The sequence below is a fragment of the Perissodus microlepis genome, chromosome 10 (genome assembly GCF_051167445.1).
Source record: "Perissodus microlepis isolate ML-2025 ecotype Zambia chromosome 10, ASM5116744v1, whole genome shotgun sequence".
In the NCBI taxonomy this organism is placed as follows: domain Eukaryota; kingdom Metazoa; phylum Chordata; class Actinopteri; order Cichliformes; family Cichlidae; genus Perissodus; species Perissodus microlepis.
This window is the reverse complement of record NC_140470.1, coordinates 2,300,277-2,323,859: the sequence shown is the minus strand read 5'-3', so window position 1 is coordinate 2,323,859 and position 23,583 is coordinate 2,300,277. Positions and strand designations below refer to the sequence as shown.

Genomic DNA, 23,583 nt, shown 5'->3' with positions numbered 1-23,583 from the left:
GACTGTTGTGTCTTTGCGATATCCATGGACGCCACAGGTTGTTGATGGATGCTGGTGTAAATAGCACGCTTGGTAGGACTGGAAACGAGTAAAGCAACTCACAGGGAGTCTCTCTATTGTCTTGACATGTTAAGCCACTGAATTGTTTCGGCTCCACACAATGCTTTCCTCTTTTTATGTGACATGTGGATGTGAAGGAGGCAGTGCTCAGTGACATCAGTCCCACACGCGTGCCTCCACTGCAGACATGTAAAGACAAAACAAAGCCAGTACTTTTGGTGGCCATGTGCGTTCATTCGCAGTCAACTACATAACAGCGACTGATCCATTCACGTTATGTGACTGAAAGGCATGGGCAATGCTTAATGCAAAAGCAATAATAATTTATAGGTGCTTTCCTGCAAAATTATTGCAGATGAGTATTTAAATGAATTCTCCCACAGTGCCTCTATCTGTTCAGCATCGCAACAAGACACAAAATGATGGCATCAAAATTAATCCAGAAACAAACATCTGATCATTGACTGAAATATTCCACCGATATCAACCAGGAGGCAACAGGTAAAGAGCTGATGAGCATAAGCAAGACTGTGGACTTCATCATACTCTATAATAAAGTGCGACATCCACGGCCATCAGCAGCACTACAGCCAAATCTCGCTCCACGTCTGTCACGTATTGGAAGGTCTTCGTGTGGAATGTCAGTACGTATGTACATTCCTGAGCGCGTGTGTCCCGAGTGTGCAATTATCATAACACAGAGGGGTTTTTTTGTTTCTCATTTTTCACATTATTTTTCTGACTTGATGCATAGTTACAAGAGCATAACACACACAAATAATAATTTCATCACATTAGCCGTGGTTGTAACGGCTGCTCCTCTGTGCTTCCTGACTAACACAAAGGGTCCTGGCAAACCCCCAGATGAGTTAAGATTATCAGTTTATCATTTGTCACGCTCTGTGTCAACATCGAGACTGAACAAAAAGAAATGTAAAAAAAAAATGATACAATGTGGCGAGGGTAGGAAGCAAAGTGGTTACAACCGTAGGGTATGACTGTCAAAGGCTGTTGTGTGATTTACAGTCTGTTCCCTGTGAACACCTGAGTAAACCTAGTTGGGACGACTTAGGCGCTTTCTTCACCGACCAGCTATGCATGTGTTAACGTGAAAAAACAAGTATCCATACTGAGGTTTTTGTTCAGCAGTCATTTCCAAATCAGAACAGTATTTCAGATTTGGACGTGCGTCTGAATGAAGAAGCCAACACAGCCGTCAAAACGGCCTACTGACGCTACTGTGTGGTCTGGTCTGTGTGTGATTGTGCACTGATGCACTCATGTGGAGCTCATGACTACCAAATCTGTGTTGTGTTTGAGAAATTCAAACTCAACTCGGGGGGTGGACGAAAAAACCCCAAAACGCTGTTTTAGTCAAACACAGCTAAGAAGCACAGGTCCACACAAACCGCTGTACAACACGATCGGGCTAGATTCAGCACACAAACCAGATCTGGAGTACACTGCATACAACTTTATTCGTACGAGTGCTTCTATCCATCATTTGCAGACATTCACAGTCAGATGGCTGCATAAGGGTTAGTATCCCACGCAGAAAGGGAACACTCGGGGATTGAACTACCAACCTTCCTATTTGTAGATAACCTGCTCTACCTCCTGGGCTACAGCCGGCTCAAAGCTGTAACAACTGTAAAAACTTGGTAACAAATCCATGGATACTAGCGCGTGGAAAGTTGAATTTATCATCTGTAGGAAATCTAAATCTAAAGCCTCAAGGCTGGTAATTCACCAACTTTAATAAAGCTTCCACGTTTTCATTGTGGCTCCATAGGTTTGAGGAGATTGCTGAAAGTGTGATGCAGCTGGTTCCAATGGTGGTGACAATCACTTTAAACAATACTTTGGAACGTTGTGATGTTTTTCCAATAAAACATTCTTGTTAACAATGTTGAAATGTTACAAATGTTAAAGGCTTTTGTTGAGTTAGAGACCAGCACCGACCGCACTGTCAAAAAAATCTATTGGTGTTGGAGTAAAGAAATACTAATCAAACAAGACTAATTTTAGCTGAAAACATGCAGGGACATGTTTGTAGAAGACGGTTTGGACGTGAACAAGGCAGAATGTTTGGACACAAAACAAATATAAGCTGAAATAGAGTAAATAAACTTAGTAAATTTAACAGCCAATCTGATCGGCAATGGGAGGCATGGACTCTGCTCAAAATGCAGTAAAGTCTAAATGGTGGATTTCACAGTAAAACTGCTTCATTTATCAGAATGTCACCGTTTAAATAGGTACATTTACATATTCACAAAGTAAACAACATTCATTCTTCTTGAGAGAAGAAAGTCACAGACTTTTTCCCTCTGTTTTATTCACGGCAATTTACATCACCCGCTTTCTTCAAAGCCTGGATGCATATGATAATTTGATGATTCTGACTTTGCAAAGAGAAGCGATTTATTTGAAGGACCCTACATCAGAAACAGATGGCTTATTTTCATCCATCTGCTGAGCTGATCTCGTTCATAAAAGGGCAACGTTGGAATAAAAAGAAATGTCACAAACATCACTGTCGCTGTTCTGTTGTAATACTTTGTTTTTCCTTTTTCTGTGTCTTCTTTGATCGCCCTGTCTGTGCGACTTTGTTATTGGTCCCTCTTTCTTTCTGTATTGTTTTGGAGATCATTCCCATGTGTGTCTTCCTGCCTTTTGACTTCCTCCCTTTGTTCTCGTCTCGCCCTTGTTAGCGTCTGATTGAGTTCACCTTGCTCAGTCTATATTTTGTCTGCGTGCTGTCAGTCAGCTCACTGAATTATCCACCACTTCTTCCCCGTGTCTGGGTCGCATGTTTCCTCTAACAAATTTTATTTTCCTTGTTTTTTGAGAGAATTGGATTTCCTCAGTTTCACTGCAGCCGAATAAATGTGCTCATGCCAAATGTTGACTCCCAACCTCGTTAGAATTGTACAAATTCTGTTTTTTCTTTATATGGATTTCCTTGCACGTTTGCATATTTTAAATAAATTACACTAGAAAAATACAAAGACATGAGGAGTGGCTCGAGACTTTTGCGCAGTGCTGTATACTATATGTACAGATCGTACAGTAAGAAAGAGACCTCAGCATTTGTGATGTGGATATTTCAGGTTTTTGCTAATATTAGGTGTGTTTGTAAAGGGTACTTACTCTCTCTCTTTCTCAGTGAGTCTGTCAGTGATGGTGTCCTTGATAGAAGAGCGTGAACCCTTGTGGATCACCGGATACCTAAGAGGGATCTGCAGGAAGCATGAGATCATGAGGACCAGGTGTGCTGTGTAACCCAAGGCGACTGCTATGCTCCCATCATCCTTTGCTGCAGGACACAAAGTGAAAAAGATGCTCTACTTATTACATATTTAAGGTTTGTTCACAAATGAGACGGTTTCCTGCTCAGTTGTTAAGTGCGCCTTTTAGTTATTATTACTTTGGTATATTATTATTATCATTATTATCATTATTATTATTATTATTATTATAATAAACCAAAGTGTTTAAGAATCTCACTCAATGAAAACTGAGTCAAAATAGTAACATTTTATTATGGTGAAAACCTCAAAGCATACAGTCAATGTCAGTGCTGTCTGGAGTTTGTCTACATCTTATGACCCCCAAACTGTACGAACATCCAGCTAAAGATAACTTGGTAACAAAGTATTTGCTGGAAGGAGAGTAGTCGCATTCATGTTTTTAATGCGTTGCAGTACGTGGCACAGCACACAGTACCAAAAAACACTGGCTGCGCTGAGATTCCCAAATTCTCTGTCATATGTGCTTAAGAAGCAAAAGCATCACGTACAGCTAACCCCTCCGAGTCCAAATATCTGTTAGTGTGGAAAACTGGATGCCTTCGTGAACATTTGACGGACTGGGAAAGAAACTGCAAACCAACTCACTGTAAGCACGAGAAATTGTTTCAAGACAAAACACAAAGTGGTTTCACATTCTCAGAAGGACACTGCTCGAGGCTAAGACTTAAAATCACTGTGGTTTTTATCTTAATGCTTTGAAATAATAGACTATGGCAACAGAGTGGTAGGCTCTTTGGCTCAAAATGTGTGTTTTTCAATTTAGCACAGAACCCCTGGATTATATCACTGTCCTTCCTGTCTTTTTAGTCCAAAGGGTTAAAGCCCATGGAGAGAACAACTTCCTGCCCCCGAGGAATATCAGGTCAACTGAAGGACACAAGTTTAAGTGACACCTCTGGGTGCTAATGGAGCCTGCAGATACCTCGTGAGGCTGAGCTGACAGGGAAGGCTTTGGGGTAAACGTGAAACATGGATGGGCTTCAATGTCCACCTTGACTCTCAACAGGATTAGGACGCCAACTAACCCTAATCCTGGGCTCTGATGTGAAATATTCCTCCCCTGCAGGCTTTTTCAAACCGGCTTTGACACACAATCAGACAGCTCTGGACTCTGAGGACCTCTAACTGCAGAAGACTAAAGACAAATGAAGAGAAATGAGTAAAGTGGAGGTGGGCAGTCCATGTTTCTCCATCTGTCCTTACTGACAACACATGCAGTACATCGTTTTCCTTTTGAATCAGTATTAAATTTAATCTGCCTCACTTTAGCCTCACACCAGTAACAGTCAACTTCAGGGCTGTGGTTCATGCTCGCACTTTTATAGATGTGTCTGAAAGGACTGATCGATCATCTAAAACTGAGAGAAAACAGGATTCGGTCTGTGCGTCAAATTTTAAATTGAGAACAAGTAATGGCTGCCCATCTCTACTGTGTATGTAAAAGATGTTAACAGGTGGGGAGCGGCAGCAGGGAGCGGAGGAGACGAGGCTAGTGTTGCTGAATTACGGCCTCAGAGGCTTGCTGGGTTTCACCAGCTGTGAGGAAGGCGAGCCCGAGAATGTGGCGTGGACAGTGGAGGGTGTGTTCCCTGTGTTGGACAAGTGGTCCTGACCAAAGCTCAGCATTCAGAAACCCATTCAATTCTCATCCCCCAACTATTAAGAGGTCATACAGTCATCACATTTCTCTTGCTGTGACTGCAAATCCAATTTGTCACGACACATACGATGCGACCTTTACTCTAACCTTCCCCACCAAGCTCATAACGGGAGCATTGTGTCCGAATGTGCCTGCTGACACAACTTTTTTAATGCCCTGCAGTTCACTAATGTGTCTTTTATACCATACCATGTGGTTTTTGTGGCTTTTTTCTCACTGGGGCGGCAGAACCGGATAAAAAGCATCTTGTGACAAGACCCTCTTAGAATGTGGTGGCAGTGAACAACTCCAACAGCTACCAGCAAGAATGCAAACTAACCACGCTGCATCTCATCAGGGCAAAACGACCAAATCAACGATTCCCAGCAGAAACTCTCTCATTGCCCTCTATAACTGATCGATATGCATTAGATCAGTATGGAGCAGTCTTCCTTCTTTTTACATGGCGCACTCCATGCGTAGTTTGTGCTCCTCTTTTGAGGCTTACTTGTGCATGTCTACCTATAAAGGTCTGTGCATGTCTCTGTTAATTTGATCACTGATGTCATGCACAAGACGAGACGTGCAGCAGTGGGTGTACTGTGATTTCAACTGAGCAGACCGAGTGAATGGGAATATCAATCATCTGCAGCTACTACAGCTATTCTCCCCTCATTTATGCTACAATTATGTCATTATGCCCTTTATGTATGAAAATGACAAACTATCAATTATCGTATTCGTGCACAGTACGACAAAGGTTGTGGTACTTTAACAGTAATAGCTTTTTGCAAAATTGCCATCTACAACAGCCAAAACTATGATATCATAGATAACTGTCTATGAAATCATCAGCCTTCATTTATCCTTCAGTAAAATGTTAGATTGCTTCACTTCACGACATCTGCATCTAACCACAAGCGTCGAATGCAAGACAAAACATTTGCACAGCACACCACTTATCCTCCTGTAACACTTAAATAGGCAGGCAGGCACATAATCAATTACCTTGAAAGTCTTCCGAGTTTGGCAGCTTCACTCCACAGATGACATAATCCGACTGATTGGTCTGTGGATTTAAAGAAGAGGTTTCATATGAAGGACAGAGCAACTGGACATCAGCAACAGATCCATAATCATAATCATTCAGTTAGTATACAAACAAAATTTATCTTTGGAATAAACATGGAAATCGCTGCACACACCATATAACCCCCTCCAGCATCTGTGCTTCACTAAAGTCTTACATTTGTAACCAGATATTTCTCTGCAGTTGCCCAACTCACCACATCGATGGGGTAGATGTAGGAAAGCTCAGAGAGGAGCTGACGACAACGGAAGGTGAGCTGGGCGTTGGACTTGAGGAACTGCTCTCTGATGGAGACAGAGCAGAGGTCAGTTAAAGAGATGGGAACAGATGAAAATGAGAGGGAGAACAGGCTCCCAATTAAAGCCTTAAAGGCCTGACAGCTATAAAAAGGGATCAAGACAAAAGATGCAGTATAATATGGCAGTTTAATGTCGGCAAAAAAAAGGAACAAAAATAGCATGAGCTGGGGTTTTTCTCCTCTCTCTTCAAGTGACAATGTACTGTTCAAAATTGTCATTACAGGTCAGTCCTTTTTAGTAATGCAGGGTCTGTCTATGGCCACTAGGAAAAATCATTCTTAATGGCTGTTATCCAGGTTTTACTCTTTGACCTATGCGTATAGCTCCGAGGTGACACACACTGAAACTAAAGGAAGCTGTTGAGCTAAGTGAAACCTACCAGGATTCCCCTTTTTATTTTTTTTGCATTTAAATGTTGTTACCTGAAGTTTTATAGTTAAAAGTCATGAACATGACTGGATGCCTTTGTATGAATACTCTCTAAATGTGTATGCATACATTTAAGTGAGTCTGTTTGCATTTTAAATGCCCTGTACAGCACTCATGCCTCTACTTGTGGATCAGTGTGGATAATACCAAATCATTTCATGCAGATACCTCTACGTTCTTCCATTAATGTGTGTAAAATCTCACCACTATTGGACTGCAGATTGTGCATAATCGGTGGCCACTGTAGAACAAACAGCTCGAACCACTTTCTGTGCATGCTGTGTTTGTAATGAGTGCAGGCTGTCAGTCCTGTATCCCTCAGCTATGACACGTGTCCACGTCTGTTTGCTCTGGACGAGGCTGGAAATGTTTGTGCAAAGAGTCTGACACAAACCGATGAGTCTGTGAAGCTCACATCTGACCAATGACAGCGATACTGAGGCGAGTCGTCGAGGACATCATCGAGTTCTCGCTCAGTAATGCATCAACACCTACGAGTCCTCTCCTCCTCTGTCTTTAGCACACTATACATGTGGCTGGTCTCTAGTCACATAGATAAAAATGCGATCAGGGTATAAATGCCATGCCTATCTCAAGACAGTCAGGCAATATGGCGTCTTTTACAAACCGGCGCCTGCTCCTGTGTATGTTTAATGGACTCATTCTAAGTTTATGAGAACACATCAATTTGGAAGATGTCATTACATAATAACCAATGTATATTTATGAGTTCAACATTCGTACATTTAAAAATACATGTTTGTTTAAGCAGTTACTCGTAAAATACGCCAACCTAAACACTTTGTGTATACACCAATTCTGCGTCACAGAAGGAAGAGAAAGAAGAAGTTTAGTTCTCAATGCTAAAAACTTCTTTCTGCTTTTCTGATAAGCTAACTGGGTGCTGACTTTACTATTAGAACATATTAGATAAAAGTGGGATCGATCTTCTCTGGAAATGAGCAAACTGTTAACTCCGCTGTTATTGTGCATGATACAGTGAAACTAATGTTACACTGTATCAGTAAATAAGTAGCACTTGTAGTTTATAATTGGAATAAATATACTGCTCCAAAAAGATCTTTCAGTAAAGATTTTCAACATGAACATTTCTTTCATGAAGGTCCAACATGTCATTTAAGTGTTGCTTTTATTTGTTTTTGGCTTTTATTCTATGTTTAATTTGTTTTTGAGCACAACAGTTTTAGTTGTCTTATATAGTTGTGTCATGTTGGTTTGCTGTGTTGTAACTCTTTGCTTAACTGCTTTCTTCCTACAAAACTGCGATTAACGTGACCCCTGCTGGGAGTTTATCTGGACAAAACCATCTGATGAGTTCAGAAAAGAAATTTTTCTTTGGCTGAACTGCCAACATGTGGAAATGTGGAATGTCTTAATTAAAAGTGCTCTTAATTCAAGAAAGCTGTCACACAATAGTTTAACCTTTAACTATAAATAAATTAATAAATCGCACATCCTGTCTTAGTATAGAAGAATTCAAAAAAGTCCACATTTGTCTCTGTTGAGTCAACTGTACCTATAAAATAGTATCATGAAAATACTGACGTCACATTTGCAGAGTAACATGATTGAGTAAATGTACTTGTAACTTTCTGGGGATCGAAGCCATGACAAGATTCAAATAATATTAAACAGAAACGTGGAAAGGCTGAGAAAAAGTGTGTATGCTCAGTATAACATTCCCTCGCTAAACGCTATAAATGAAAAGAGACACTTTCATGAAAAACAAACGACAAGTTATTTCCAAGGAATGGATGTTAAGCAGATACAAGTGTCGGTGTTAATTTCCTGTTTGCTGGGTCTCTTGGCCCCTGCTGGCCTTCCTGGGGCTCTGGCTTATCCTCTGCGACTGCCAGGTACTTCCCAGATAAACAAAAACGTATCCAGAATGTGTGCCCGCCGCACACACCTCTCACCGCAAGCCAAGACAAACACCGGCCAAACGCCTTTTTAGCACAATGTGCAAACTCTTGGTCAAGAACACATAAACAGGGAGCAGCGGCCACAAAAACAGGCCATTGTTTTGAAAGAGTAAGGTGCAGGGTGCAATGTTATACCTGTTAGCTCAATTTAATACAAGTGACTAACACACTGAGCTTCATCATTCAGAGGGTAGTGTCCACCTGATGGGGTTCAAGCTTTTAAATAGTTTTTCTGTGCAGCAAACACAGAAATGGTTAATTGCGGTTTGATACACACCTCTTGGCTGTGCATTCCTTCTGCAGCTTGGATAAGGACTCTTTCTCCTCCTTCAGACGCTCGTGCTGAGCAGAAAACGAATCCTCTGACAGAGACAGAAAAGAAAAATGTAAATTATTAGGTGTGTGTTTGTTCTGGTCTATCTGAACAGCCAGCCAGGTGGGCTTGTGTTTGGTTGGCTGCCATCCACTGTTAAACCCGAGCAAGATCAAACAGCTGCTTTGATGAGCCCAAAACATTTCCTTCTGACACAACATAAAACCTAATGACATATGTATGCAGATTATAGGATTAGTCAGACAGTAAATACAGAGTTGGGGAAATGAATAAAATCAGACAGAAAAGTGACGGGATGATACAGAGTGAGGAAGTGGCGTTACCGCAGCATTGGCAAGCTCACAGTATGCACGTGAATAAAGCAGAACGATAACGGCTAATTAAAGGTTCGAACAGCATGTTTCTCGGATAGAGCATCACATAAGATTACGGGTAAATGCAGTAGAAATGCATTGAATCTTTTTGCTTTGAACTCAATGTTTACAGTTTTTTTGGCTTGTTTACACAGCGAACGATTTAATTTTTATCCCTTTCAAATTATGAATAATAATCATTACAAAGGAAATAGGAAGGCAGCGCCGTTTGCTGCGTGACGGGGTGAACTGCAGAGACGTGCATCAGTCTAACATTTCACATCAACTTAGCAAAGCAGTCTGTGCGTTACATTCTGGCTTCACCGCATGAGAAACGTTGGAGTGTCTCATCTGGTATCCCGTACAGTACTCACAACAGCGTTCTGCGTCGTGTGAATAAATAGCATCCTTTCATGCAGATAAAAAGGGATTTTGATGGGAAAATTGTTATTGGATGCGAAGCGTCCTCCCATAAAGGCTCCTCTCCTTTCACACGAATTTCCTCTTCAGGTTTGCCTGTGGTTAGCAGCCTCTTATCGCTTCTAATTCCTCAGTGGGAAGCAGTTTTGTTTAACTGTAAGAGGAGATGGATAGACGGCTGATCTGAAATCACACGTGTCTAACATTCTTGGCTTCGTCTAACTGGTTAAGCCGTGATGGCAGCTCCTTCTGAAGTTTTTCTATAACTCTAGTTCCTCTCAATGTATGCCATCAAACAAAGAGTTCAATCTTTAATACGTTTGCAGAATTAAACACACAATCTAGCTTAGAATAATTCACATTCTGGCAAATGTAACTCATTTTCAGAGAAAGAAGAATTTAAGTGAAATACATTTTGTTTACAGTAAATATGCAGTCAAGCACATTTAAGTGGTACTGAATTCAGTTTAGTTCAGTGTCTGCATGAAACCACCAGAACATACAGAACAGACTGTATACAATGATGGGCACAGCATACGGATCTAAAAAATGAAACCAAAGCAGAAGTTATGTTAAATCTTTCCAACAAGCAACAGAGGGCGAACATCCTGGTTGCAAAGGTCTAGAAGAAAATGACTGTGCTGCTTATAGGTGCTATTGTGCAGTAGGGCTGCCACGATTAGTCGACTAGTCACGATTACGACTGATTTAATAGTCGACGCGTCGTTTGAAGCTTTGTAAGATCACAAAAGACGCAGGAATGAGTAGTAGGATTTAAGAATGTAATAACAGACTGAAACAGAAGATGGCAGCACTGCATGTACAAGGATGCCAGCTGCCGTTAAACCCCGAAGAAGAAGAAGAAGCTGTGTCCCAGAGTTCATAGCGCGGCCCAGCTCAGTTTCCAACAATGGCAGCAGCTAGTTAGTTTTAATATTACTCTTATTATTCTTTCTGGGTCACAAAATAAACGTTTAACATATTTTCAGGCGAGAATGTAGCTGTGTAAACCTCAAATATCTGCTCAGTTTATCAAGACACCACATATTTTCAAAAGCGCTCCGACGTTTTCGGAGACGTCTGTTACCCACTAACTCGTTAGCTAGCGGGTTACAGGCTCACTAGAGCCGTGAGAACACCGGACTCCCGGCAAATCGTTTTCAAACCCACCGCCGTCTTTCGCTACTCAGGTTAAACATACATAAGTCACTTAGATAACTTAAAAATGTTATTGTTTGGCTTTTTTCAGTATTTTATTTGTTCCTGAGTAAATCGGTTTGGCTGAGATTAAAGTTATAGTTTTTACACAGCTGAGTAAACGTCAAGCAGACAGCTGATTATCAGAAGTGTGAGATGCTGGAGAATATACTCCGGTGTCCTGTTATATTTTAGATAGCAAGGAGTTTATTAAACTTCACCGAAACAATCAGCAAATTTAATTAAAATTTAATAAACTATCATCTTGTCTTTATTTTTAGTTAGCACAGACCTTAAACACTTAAAGCTGTAAGCTAATGATAGTTATATAAGAGCAGATGCTGCTGGTGCAATAAGCTGTACGTTTTACGTCCAATGGATGATGATCTGATTAGTCGACTAATCGCAAAAATAATCGGTGACTAGTCGACTATCAAAATAATCGTTTGTGGCAGCGCTATTGTGCAGTTTTCAATGTGTTAATGCTGTGTCCATTTGCTTACAGAGAGGGTATAAGACCTATGCAACCCATCTATAAAAACAGGAACACATAGGCAGACAAAGATGAAGCTGTGCATAAGTCGAATAGTGAAATGGGAAAGACAGACTTCAGTTCTTTGCCTACTTTGGTTTTTCCCCTCCTTGCAGCTGACTAAAGAACCAACAGAACAAGCAACAATAACCCACAGACCGGTTGTTTGTGACACTGCCCCTTGGTGACGGTAAAGAGCTACAACATGCAGACAATGGCTCCAAAGCTGATCGTAGGGTCTACTTAGGCCAGAGGTCACCAACCTGCTGCTCTTTAGCCCCTAAGCTGTGAGGGGCTGTTAACTGTGACATTAACAAAACACCACTGTTAAAGAGTTTGAAAGAAATCAGGTTTTTCCCTTTAAATGTCAGCGTATTAATGATTCCAATTCCAATGCTTCCAACATGCGCCACATCACCACAGCTGCATCTGGTGGGATGCAGAGGTGACACCTGTCTACTTTATGCCGATTGTTGTTATCAGTGCGTTTTGTATTAAGCATTCTAACAGAAGAAGACCTGCACCTCACCAGTATATCCGGTACGAACAGAAACAACATAGCACATTTCTAAATATTCTCCCATACAATTGTTTTTAAATGCACTGTTATTGCGAGTAGACACGAAAATCCCTCACAACGCTCATGTGTGAAAAAAGACTGTTGCCCTCTTGCTGAAATTTGAATCTAAATAAGTTTGCAAAGAGCAGCCAGCACAAGTGAGAGTTTGGAGTAATAAAGCTTATCAAAGCACGTGCGATCAGGTGGATAACAGGATTGCTTTGATCACATATTTCCACTCATATCCATGATTGTCCAACTGACATCATAAGGGTATGAGGTGAGAGGGCATAGTGCAGACAGAGCAAAGGAGAAAATACAGGTACTTCATCAGATTAGGAAGAAAGGCAGATAGCGTAACAGAGATCACAGGCCATCGCTCTGCTGTGAGAGATCACACGAAAACACTGTAACCCAGATTCCATGGTCTTCTACTCCTGCTTTCATGTAATGCCCACTTCTGTCCTATCTGCTCTGTCCATCCATCGTCTCGTGCTTTCATCCCACTAATCTGTTCCACGGTATGGAAAGACAATATACAGTAAAGACACAGCAGTGAATATGCATCGTTCTGTCCACTGGTCTCTCACTACACCATCTTCCATATTAAACATGGAATAAAAACCAAAAAAAATGACTCTAAAAATAACTATTCTGACACTGGACGAGTCCCCTCTGGTCACAGACAATTTCCTCCTGTAAATCAGACAGAAGACTTCTTGAGACTGGCCTGACCATTTGTGAGTACAGTACCACGAAAGAACTGTGTTCCTGCACTGGGTAAAGTCTGGACAATAAAAGTGATCCGTGTAAACATGCGTCAGTGGCATTCAGGATCAGTCACCATCAACTAATGCACAGAAGCTATAAGTGGCTTTATCACGTGACGGGCAAAGCGCTGTTGTGGTATGCCTTACAAAAAGAGCGCTCTCGCCAAGTTCCTCTTATGAACAAATGCACGTTCCCCTCTGTGGCGCTACTAATGGGCAGCTTGTGACTTGCATGAAACCAGACAAATTATAAGACGGAGACGTGGCACTCAGTGGTGCCTCTGCCTTCAAACCGTCAAACATGCATGCAACACATTAGTGACAATTCCTGCACAGGAAAATCTGTTGCAGTGAGAAATCCAGTGTGCCCGCCCAAACGTGGTTCAAAAAGAAGTACGCAGGATTTGTAGAATTTGGAAAATACACAGACTAAGACCCGTGATGGGAATAACGGCGTTACTAACAGCGTTACTTTTTTCAGTAACGAGTAATCTAACTAATTACTGTTTCTATCGTTACAACGCCGTTACCGTTACTAACAAGAAAATGCGGTGCGGTCGCGTTACTATTTCTCAACAAACAGTCGGTTGAAGCTGTGTTCTAAGTAATCTGGGCGCTACAGCTTTAAGCAGCTGCGCGCTCCCGCGGACAGCGATCACTTTCTGGTAGACGATCAGTTTTTGGCACAACACCTGGAGCTAAGGGGGCGAAACAATCGCATGAGTGCTGCTGTTTGACTGAGGAAGAATAAGCCAATCACATGACCACTTCGAGATGACAAAGCAACAAGGTGATATATACCAGAGTCATGATAAACAAGATATACGCGGTGTTTTTTCCTCAATAGTTTCGTCACGTTTACTGTCTAAGGACAGCGCAGCGAGCACTCTCTGCGAAGAACAAAACAAAACAAAACAAGAGGGGGAAGTTTTAGGAGGGACGGGGGGGGGAATGGATCCTCTGGTTGCACGAGAAAGGGGATACAGTGTAAAACTCTAACATGTGAGGTGAACTCTAGTGACAAGCAGCAAAACGCAGCTTCTTTGATCTCCTTTACTATATGGATGGTTATATATTACTTCCGACCATCAAATTGGGCTGTCTGTGGCTCCTGAAATACTGGGCGCTTGGCACCCACGGTACAGAAATACTTTGAAAGTGCAGGTCAAAGCTGGTCAGGAAGTGCATGCAAAGTTCTCAATGAAATGATTTAAAAAGGTACATTAATCTAATATACACTGTAAATAAGCTTTGTTTTTATACCAGCATTTAACTCACATGAAAAGCTCAGTGGAAAAATATCAATTATTAGGACAAAATATAAGAAATTTCTGACCTTGACATAGAAATGTCAGAGGGGTCAGTAAGTATAAAAAGGCAGACGGTTGGCCCGTTAAGCACAGTGTCTGACTCCAGTACCTGTCAACCTTTACCCTGACTCAAGATGGCAGCCAGCTGGTTGAAGTAAATGTGTAAAGCTGAGCTGCTGCTAAAAGAGCTCTAATGATGATCGCTTCAATATGAGACCCTTTTCACTGAGGTGACAAATACCTCCACACACCATACCTTCACAAAACCTGGAGAAAGCCAACCGCTGACATTTATTGGTCAGGAGCCCTGGCTGTGTGGCAGAGCGTGAGAATAACTACTGTTACCAAGTACAATAAACGCTGCTCACAGGCCTGATTTATGTCATCTGCTCAAGGTGGGAGGAGGGAAATTAGACAGGCGGAAATTGTGACAAGAGTGTGACCCCACAGAAACCAAAGTGATTGATTTCAGAGGGAGGACAGAAAGACTTACTTTCAATTCATAACTTAAAAAAATAAAAAAAAATGGGGGGAAAGTGATCATGCTGACATGTGACATGGCGTGTGCGCGTTCCCACGCACAGAAAAACAAACTTTTACTTTCCTGCTCTGATTTGCCTGGAATTACATTAATCAGCATGCAGTGGACAGCTCGTTAAACTAACAGCATCAGCGTTACACCAAACAGGCTCTAGCAAGTCTAAAGGAAGATTCTAATAGTTTAACACTCGAGTCGTTTTGACTGGTTTCTCACAAGTTCAACACACGAGAGAGGAAAAAGCAACACCTTCTCTACGTTTGGGGTTTCTGCACCTGCTGTTTTGTTAGGGAGGCCCATTCGGTGGGAACAACAGGTTGATAAGAGCTATTTGCTAATGGGCCCTGTGAACGTGTGGGAGACAACGAGACCACACGGCCAGGTACGGATGAGATCCTAAAGAGCGTGACGAAGAATGGAGCTTACCAGCCCATCTGTGGTGCCCACGGGGGACATATTTCATAGCAACATACTTACACTCGCTGTAAAACTGTCAAGTAAAATTTGAAGGTAAACCTGCAACTTATAAGCACTGGAATGTGTGAAAGCTCAAGAAATGAAACACTTGCTTCTGATTAAAACAACAGTGGCATATGAAATCGCTCTTGTGATTTTGCTGAACAGGAACCATTTTTGGCTCAAATCTGTCCATTTTTCACAGGCTTCTCGGGGAAATTTCTAAATGAAATTTAGCCTGCAATTGTTAGAATCATATGTGTTTCAAAAGTGAAAGACGAGATCATATGAAACAAACACACTGTGGTGCCAATCTAAATATAATCAGACACAAAATCAGCTGCTGTACGAAGCACTGTAAACACCTGTCTCCAACAGTATCCTGTCCTGGAATTAATGCACACTTTTTTCCAATCTTGAAACAAATGAATGTCTGCTGGCTGATTAGAGGAGTTAAACAACAAGCTGGAAGTACAGCAGAGCCCAGCAGCATATGGCTTTTGGATTTTGACTTATGAGTCTGGGAAAAGCAACAAGACTTCAGCCTGGCTGTCTTTACATATAGCATTTCAATTTATCCTAAAAGACCAGATTTTCCCCTCTCTTTTTAACCAGCTGAAGGAATTTTCCTTCTATTTTTTAATAAGCACCTGTCCAGTCTGGAAAAAGGCCTCTATAGAGCTGCGAGGCAGCAGAGCCGTGAGTTCGTTTGGCTGCAGACAGAGTGGTGACAGATAAAGAGGAAGAGAATTAATGGTCATTTTTCAGAATCGTGTCACAAGGGCAACCTCTCCCTGAAGCACTCTTAGACGTCTTTTATTATGTGACAGCGTATGTATGAGTGCAGACTTCACGCTAATCACTTCCTCAGATCGGTGATTCAGTGATCTGTCTTTGCCAAAGAGCGAGCTGATCTTAAAGGACACAGAAATCAAGATACATCCTGTCAATTCATTTTGAAAAGCTGCACTGGGCTCATTACATCAGAACATGTGACTATAGATATATAGATGGATTATATCTATCTCTAAGATGGAAACTTTATAGGGTTAACTAAGTGACAACTGCACAAACACTTCTGCTTTAGCACAAACCGCAGGAAGTATCTGTGTACTGCAGATCTGCTTGTGTTAAGAAACTCCATCTTCTGACTGGACCAAGACCACGTTGTCTAATATACTAAAATGATCTGCCTGCTGCTCTGACAACATGGAAACCTTGACCGAGCCATTAAAAAGAGCAGATTTCTCTATAGATGTCGCATTTAGAACTGTCTCATATGTGTAAGACAAATTATTAACACCGTTTCAGGACCTGAATTTATGGAATCATGGGTGTAAAATCCATTAGTTTGGTAACAAGCTTCACTTTCTCTCTTTCAACAACAACTAAAACTGTCACATTACTGAAAGAATACATTTGGAAGGATTGGTGTAATTCGTTTTATTAAAGAAATGCAAATTATGTGCAATTTATTTCCATAAGCTGTGTGTGACCAATGCTGGATTTTTGATACCAAAACATATTTTTAGGGAGCAGAAAAACACTGACATCTATATATTGATCAATAACTTTATATTAATGCATTTGGATAAATATAAGACTAACATTCAGGCAACAGATTTTCTAATAAAGACAACCATCTGTCAGTTCAGCAACAGCATTTCTAAATTCTTGATATTTTGTTGTTTGTTTTTTGCATTGTGGATGTGACTTCATATGTTTGAATGTGCCAATTGCACTACATAAGTGACAGGCTAACATCTCCCAGCTATTACATGAGTGAGCCAAAACAAACTCACTATTGTTCTAAATGAACATGCAAACAGTCCTGGTTAGACCTGTGCTTACCACAATTTACACAAAATAGTCAAACTGTCAGAACTACTTTTATATTCTGTTCTCGTTACAACTGGTAGCTGCAGCAGAGCCTTCTGTGGATTATCATGAAAAGATTTGGGGATTTCGTTGGAATTGGGAGCACATGTTTTTACCATTATATTAAGTTTTCCTCCACAAGCAGGATCTGAGTGACGCAGCACCACTGGAGACAGCAAAATGAGTTGCAGAGGGAATAACCGATCATTTGAAGTTACTATTATATAAGAACAAACTGAGCCCGGTGCCTTTAATTTTTCTTATTGCTCGTGTGTTCATGTTTTCACCCACTAGTTACTGCAAGCAAGCACTAAACGGTGCACACAACAGCATCAAACAATATTAAAAGGTGATTTATGCATGGTGGTGTGGTGTTAACACTTTCCCCAGGTGCATATGCAGCATGTCCACCTATTCCATTTACCTTTCTTCTGCAGCAGTGCCCTCTCTTTCTGTCGCAGGTCTCTCTCCCTCCCGAGTGCCTTCCTCTGCCGCTCCAGCTCACTGTGAAGGACCGCTATACGCAGCTGCATGCACTCGCGCTCCTTCTTCTGCTCACACAAAGCGGCAGAAAGGAAACAGAAAAAGACAGTGAAAGAAAATATTTAGCATGTGGTCACAGCAACCTTTTATAAAGACCCCAAGATTCCTACTAGCTCCCACAAAAACAAACACTGTTTTTTTAGGCTGATCCCATATCGCGCTGATTTAATGCACAACCACTGAGCCAATGCTCACTGTTAGTAATAACAGAAAGCACTGTCAACAGCTAATGATAACACAGAAAGGAAGATTTGCGTGTTCAAAACGTCTTACTGAGCTCTGGAATCATCGTTAATGTTTACTAATGAGCCCAAGTCATGGGAACGGCCGGCTCCAAGTTAAGTAGTACTGAGTTCCACGTTCAAACAGCTGGTCTGAGGTGAGCAGATGAGGCCGGGTGCCGAACCGGCACCAGAACCACAGTGAATAAAGTCTTCTCTCTGTCAGCCACCTCTCACATAGAGCATATAATTTACAAATCATCTACAAAACACATCTGTCCTCGTATGCAGTCATTTGTTCCTTTTTAAATCGTTACAGCTGGGAAAGAAGGTGTTTTGTAATATGTCTCTTACCATTTATTTCATTTAAACAACGGCCCGAGCATGTTTTTGGTTTGTTCCAATTTCCTTCTGTCTCCTACTAAACCCAACTTCACAGGTCTATACACACAGAGACAAACAGGTGTTTTCACTTATTGTGGCTGCTAAGGCCTATTTCTCATGTTTGCATAGCTGTGCACAGACTGTGACTGATTGACAGCAACCTGACTCACCTGTTTTTCTGCACTTGTGAAAGTGAAAACATTCAATCTTGTTTATACAGCAACAAACCCCAACAACGGTTCCCTCAAGGTGCTTTACATATTTGGATGTAAACCTACCCTGCAACAATACAGAGAAAACCCAACAACCAGATGACAGTCTATGAGCAAGCAACTGGTAACAGTGGGAAGGAAAAACTCCCTTTCAACAGGAAGAAGAAGCCCTCGGCAGAACCAGGCTCGGAGCTGAGCGGCCACCTGCCGGAAGCGTTTGTGGGTGATGGGAGAAAAGCAGGATATACTGTGAAAATAACAAACGTCAACTAATTCTTATTTATTCGTTTAATAATATCCCACTTGGAGTCATGGAAAGTCATAGCTTTCCATGACTCCCAGTTTAACTTAATTCATCTAATACTGGGACTCCGTTCGGCCCCTGAGTGCATCCTCTGACTCAAGCAAACCATTTTCTTCTAAACAGCTGTTCCTGTCAAACTAAAGGTTTGAAGCTATGTCTGTAGTCTGAAGCCTGAGCTTCTGGATGAAAATTACTACCCAACATTACTTCCTAATAAACTGAACTGATCCCAGTAACAGACTGGTAACAATATACAGCTCAACAATGACTCTGAATCACAAACATGGCTGGTTGGGTGGATGGAATCCAAGTACACTTTAATTAAAATGAGAAAAATGAAAATATATGTATATTTACTTAATTTTACACAGTTTATTTTGATACTGTGTTTTGATTTCTCGACTGTTTGCGTAGCTTTCCTCTGCCATATGATATTGCTTTATTACTGCGATATTACATAGAAAAAGAGAAGAAAATAGAGCCAGGACAGTTATCTGGAAGCTGAGGAAACAGCTGTCTCCAACAGCAACCTGAGCAGATTTGTAGTCATGCAGGTGTCAACACAAAGCGATTCTTAAACTGATGCAGACAGTGACATTATCTGAGTGTTGTCTCAGGAAAGAATGTGTTATGAGTGGCAGGAGTGGAAGTTAAAAATATGTACGCTCAACATTTGGAGGAAATTGCTCGTGCATGGATTCGCCTGGGAGAACGTGAATGTGAAGTTGTAGCTGTGGGTTTGTTCATCAATTAACATGTAAGAAAGGCTAAAGAGTAAGACGCCACATGAAAGTCTCAGAACATGCAAACAGGAAGACGTACACAAACCCTCAAACATAACCCGAAGCAAAAGACCACAATAAAGCCCAGCGACTCGAGATGAGTGACCGCCCCGAATTAAAACTCCTGCCAGGAGGCGCCTCTCCACCCCACATCCCTGACCACCAGCGCCATCAGAGTGCAGGTCATTAGTCGTAATCTAAGCCTCTCCGAGCGGCGTCCCTTCATCATCTTCATTTCTCTATCTGGAAAAGAGGAGTGTGAAGTGGGCTCACCCTAATCATCTAATAAGGAACAGAAATAGGGGTTCATGGATGCACTTGCACAGTAGATGAAGAGGAGAGAGCAGCGACTGACAAAACCACTCAACGAAAAATGATCCATTCAAAACAGGAAGACGGATTTAGGGGGATTCAGGAGGGCAGCACAGTTGCTGAGACAGAAAAAAAACTATACACATACACACTTGTAATAAGGAGATGGAAGACACAAACAAGGAACTGATAATGATGTAAGATAAGGGAGGGAGGAGCTTGTTATTCATCCTGCCAAAGCGGGGACTTTGGCATCTCACATTCACTTAGATAAGAGATCGCAGCCTGGATCAGAGCAAAAACAGATATGATACAGATTTTTTCTTCCTGTGGGTACCGTGGAGAAAACACGGGGAAAGAGATGACTGATAGAGCCTCTATCTGTCCAATGTGTCGCACCCTGACACTTGCATGTTAACCACAACTGGCTTTGGCACGAACCACGAGCCTCCTACACTTTCACTGAGCACCAGAATTAACAAGTGGGTTGCTGTGATGTGTGAGTGTGTGTGCGAGACAGAGAGGGAGAAAGACTGTACCTAACCAGCAGGGTCTGTCTGATGTCTACTGAACATCAATGAGCAGTGGGTCAGCTGAGCAAATAAGCAGCAGGCGTGGGGGTGGGGGGGTGGGAGCGTGTTATAACTGAGCAGATTAATGGCAGAGTGTGGGTGAGAGGGTGAAAGGGGCATGTGCTCGGCTAGGTGGCCTCCACTCCATCGCCCTTTGATCCATGTTCACCATGACGCATACAGAAAGATGGTACAGAGCTCTCCAAAGTGGGAAGCCCTTAGAAGAATCACACAATGCTCCACTCACTCCAAGATGGGGGGGGGGGCTTTTACAGAAAGGTAGAAGATGAGGATTATGTGATTTATTGGCAGATTTGAACTCTGAAAAAGGGTTTGAGGAATGTTTCACTGAGAGGGAAATATCAGAGAAAGGTTCTTGAAAGGGATCCTTTGTGGCGAAAAGAATGGAGCCTCAATGTTTTTGTGGGAAAGCTGAGGCTATAGTAGGGGGCTGCCTTAATAAGTAGGGTGAAGGCCTAAGGAAAGGAACAAAAAAAAAAAAAATCAGGGATATCAAAAACTCATGAGGAGCAGCAAGATAGAAAGCAACAGCTGTAACAGCTGTATAAAGAGGCTCACTAAGCAGACATTCAGATCACTTAAGTCTTCTACCAGCACACATACGCACTCTCAAAGTCCAGTTGGACTGGACACAGTTTGTCCACAATTGTACCGTGCATGGTGAGTGAAAATGCTTTTTTGTGCTGCCTACCTGGGGGACAAAAATACTAGAGTATCATTGCCTCCGGGCTTGTATAACACCAGACGAGAGGGGATGCTTTTGAAGTGAATTTTTACAGTAAACACAATGTCAGACCTGGGATCGGTACTGCGTTTTCACAGCTGTGCGCCTGACAATTCCAAAAATGTTAAATATGCTTCTTTAGCGTATATGAGCATATTACAGGAGGTGGAAACATAAACAAGGCATTTTGGCCCAGGCATCATCACTGAGGAGCTGAGCTATCAAAACAATCACAATCTATGGATTTTCAGATCTCACATTACTTTACGTTACAATTACATTTGGAGCTTTGAGTGAGACAAGCTCTTAAATCCTTGTAAGTATCAAGCACGATTCTGATGTTTATTATTGGTGGAGGCCAGAAACTCTGTTATCGCTGATCACATCAGTTGTGGTGTTATACATCGTACTTCCTCTGAAAACAAACTTCACACCAACTTTCAAGCTACTGAAAACATCTAAACCAGTTGCTGATGAGCTGGAATTTGTTGCCGAGGGGCGACCACGCTCACCCGCTCTGTGCAGGCCGCCGTCGTTCTTAGCTTCTCCTCGATCTCCTTCCCGATCTTCTGCACTGTGACTTGGGTCTGTTTGATGGCTCTCTGGGCTGTGTGAAGCCTGCCGAGGGAGTAGAACACAAAGTCATCATCCACATCATCTTAACCACACATCAGACCACAAGAACAACTCAGCGCTGAAACTGAGTTTCCAGGAGACCATTAAATTGATGGGCTGGCTAAAAGTTGAGAGTCAGTTATGATTACACCAGCAAATCATTCTTTTTAGCTTGGATGTTTACACCGACTGTTTGTAGGGCACAATAAGAATAATGATCGTCCCCATGTGGGGAAGACTCATTGTGCAGTGTGTTTGTCATCCCTCCCAGTTTCTTTTTCTGACTTGGGTTGACCTTCATTGTTCCAGACCAATTGTTGAGTCTCTTAAACTGTAAAAGCTATTGAATAGTTCTGCCATTACATAAGGACATAAACAATATTGAGAACATTTCCAATAATAAAAAAAGAGCAGCAAGAACAGACGGGTTAAGTTCTAAAGTACAGAAACACGACAGCAAAAGTTTAATCACTAATGTTGTCTAATAATGGAAACAATACCGCCTGAGATCAAACAGCTCCAATAGATCTGAACCCAAGCGTGCCAGAGAGCAGAGAGAAACCTCAGCAGCCCCACTAATTAACTAAAACCACAAAGATGGAGGCCCACGTCCAAATTCCATGTCGCTGTCATCACTGAAATAGGAAACAGCAACATCAGTATACAAATGACAAGCAAGCACATTATTTAGACCATCAATCACAGAAGCATTTAGCTTCGGAGAATGTTTTCGTCAAGTCGCACAAAGATAGACAAAAAAACCCCTCAGCACAACCCCTGGGACTCAACAACTCATCAACAGACGAAAATCCCACATGGTGGGAACTGGCAGCTAGCAATCCAACTGTCACTCTGGTGTTAAATCATCTGCTTCATGCAAAATGTGGCATAAGCTATGATTGGACTATAATGGTTACAGTTCTATTTCCATGCACACAAAGTGACCCTTAAAAATGAAATTACATACGGTTTGCCTCACTCTTAGAAGTCGTCCAGCATGGTTGGGTTTGATGTAGGGATCCAGTACTTGGGTCATATATTGTAACAAAGAGCTCATCAACTCCCTTTATTTGATTTGTGCACCAAGAGCAGTGCATCGATTGTCAGCTCTCCTGCTAGCAATCGCTGGCCTCTAAGCTGATTCCAAAAAAAGTGAGTTGATGTTACAACAATGTTACAATGTTACAACAACCAACTCAAAAAGCTGTTTTACGGCCTGGTAGCAAGAACTGTTTTTGCCCCCTTGTGCAGCTTTTAGTGCAACTCTGTCCTAGAAAATGGACTTAGGGGCGTGGCTGCACAGAACGGTAGGTATCCCAGTATAGGCAGTTGGAACCAATCAGCATCCAGGCCTCATCCAGTACTTTGAGTCACCGAGTGTCACTGTGGGTGTGTTGCTGGTCTCTTTTATGGTGTTTTTATCTAAATAATATTGTGGCTTAATGTGCGGGACAGACCATCCAAGAGGTTTGGGCTTCATTCTCGGTGAGTGAAATTTTTGTGTTTTAATAGACTGTAACTTAAGTTCTTATCAGCTGTTAGGTGTGTCTGAGTATTGTGCACACACAATGGAGTAATGCAGCTTGCTAGTATTAGCTGATAAATCAGCACTGCAACCTTTTATCCATATAAGGCCACTTCTGGCTCAAAGACAAAAGAAAACAAAAATAGAAAATGCTGTTCAAGTGCCTTAACACATGAAATAATGACACTAGGTCTCTTCATCTAAATGAGGAATAAAGCATAATAATTTCAGACCGGGGAGGCTTTTT

At 41.8% G+C, this 23,583-nt stretch overlaps 1 protein-coding gene across 1 annotated transcript in view; it reads right to left on the bottom strand.

Moving 5' to 3' along the window:
* uvrag (UV radiation resistance associated gene) overlaps positions 1-23,583 on the bottom strand; it is a 93,892-nt gene that overhangs the window by 51,276 nt on the left and 19,033 nt on the right. Inside the window, exons 7-12 of the mRNA XM_084941453.1 lie at positions 21,709-21,814; positions 17,546-17,672; positions 9,052-9,136; positions 6,300-6,387; positions 6,022-6,082; positions 3,214-3,379 (exon numbers count right to left, since the gene is read on the bottom strand). Coding sequence (XP_084797579.1) covers positions 3,214-3,379; positions 6,022-6,082; positions 6,300-6,387; positions 9,052-9,136; positions 17,546-17,672; positions 21,709-21,814 — 633 coding nt within the window. The remainder of the gene's footprint in view (positions 1-3,213; positions 3,380-6,021; positions 6,083-6,299; positions 6,388-9,051; positions 9,137-17,545; positions 17,673-21,708; positions 21,815-23,583) is intronic.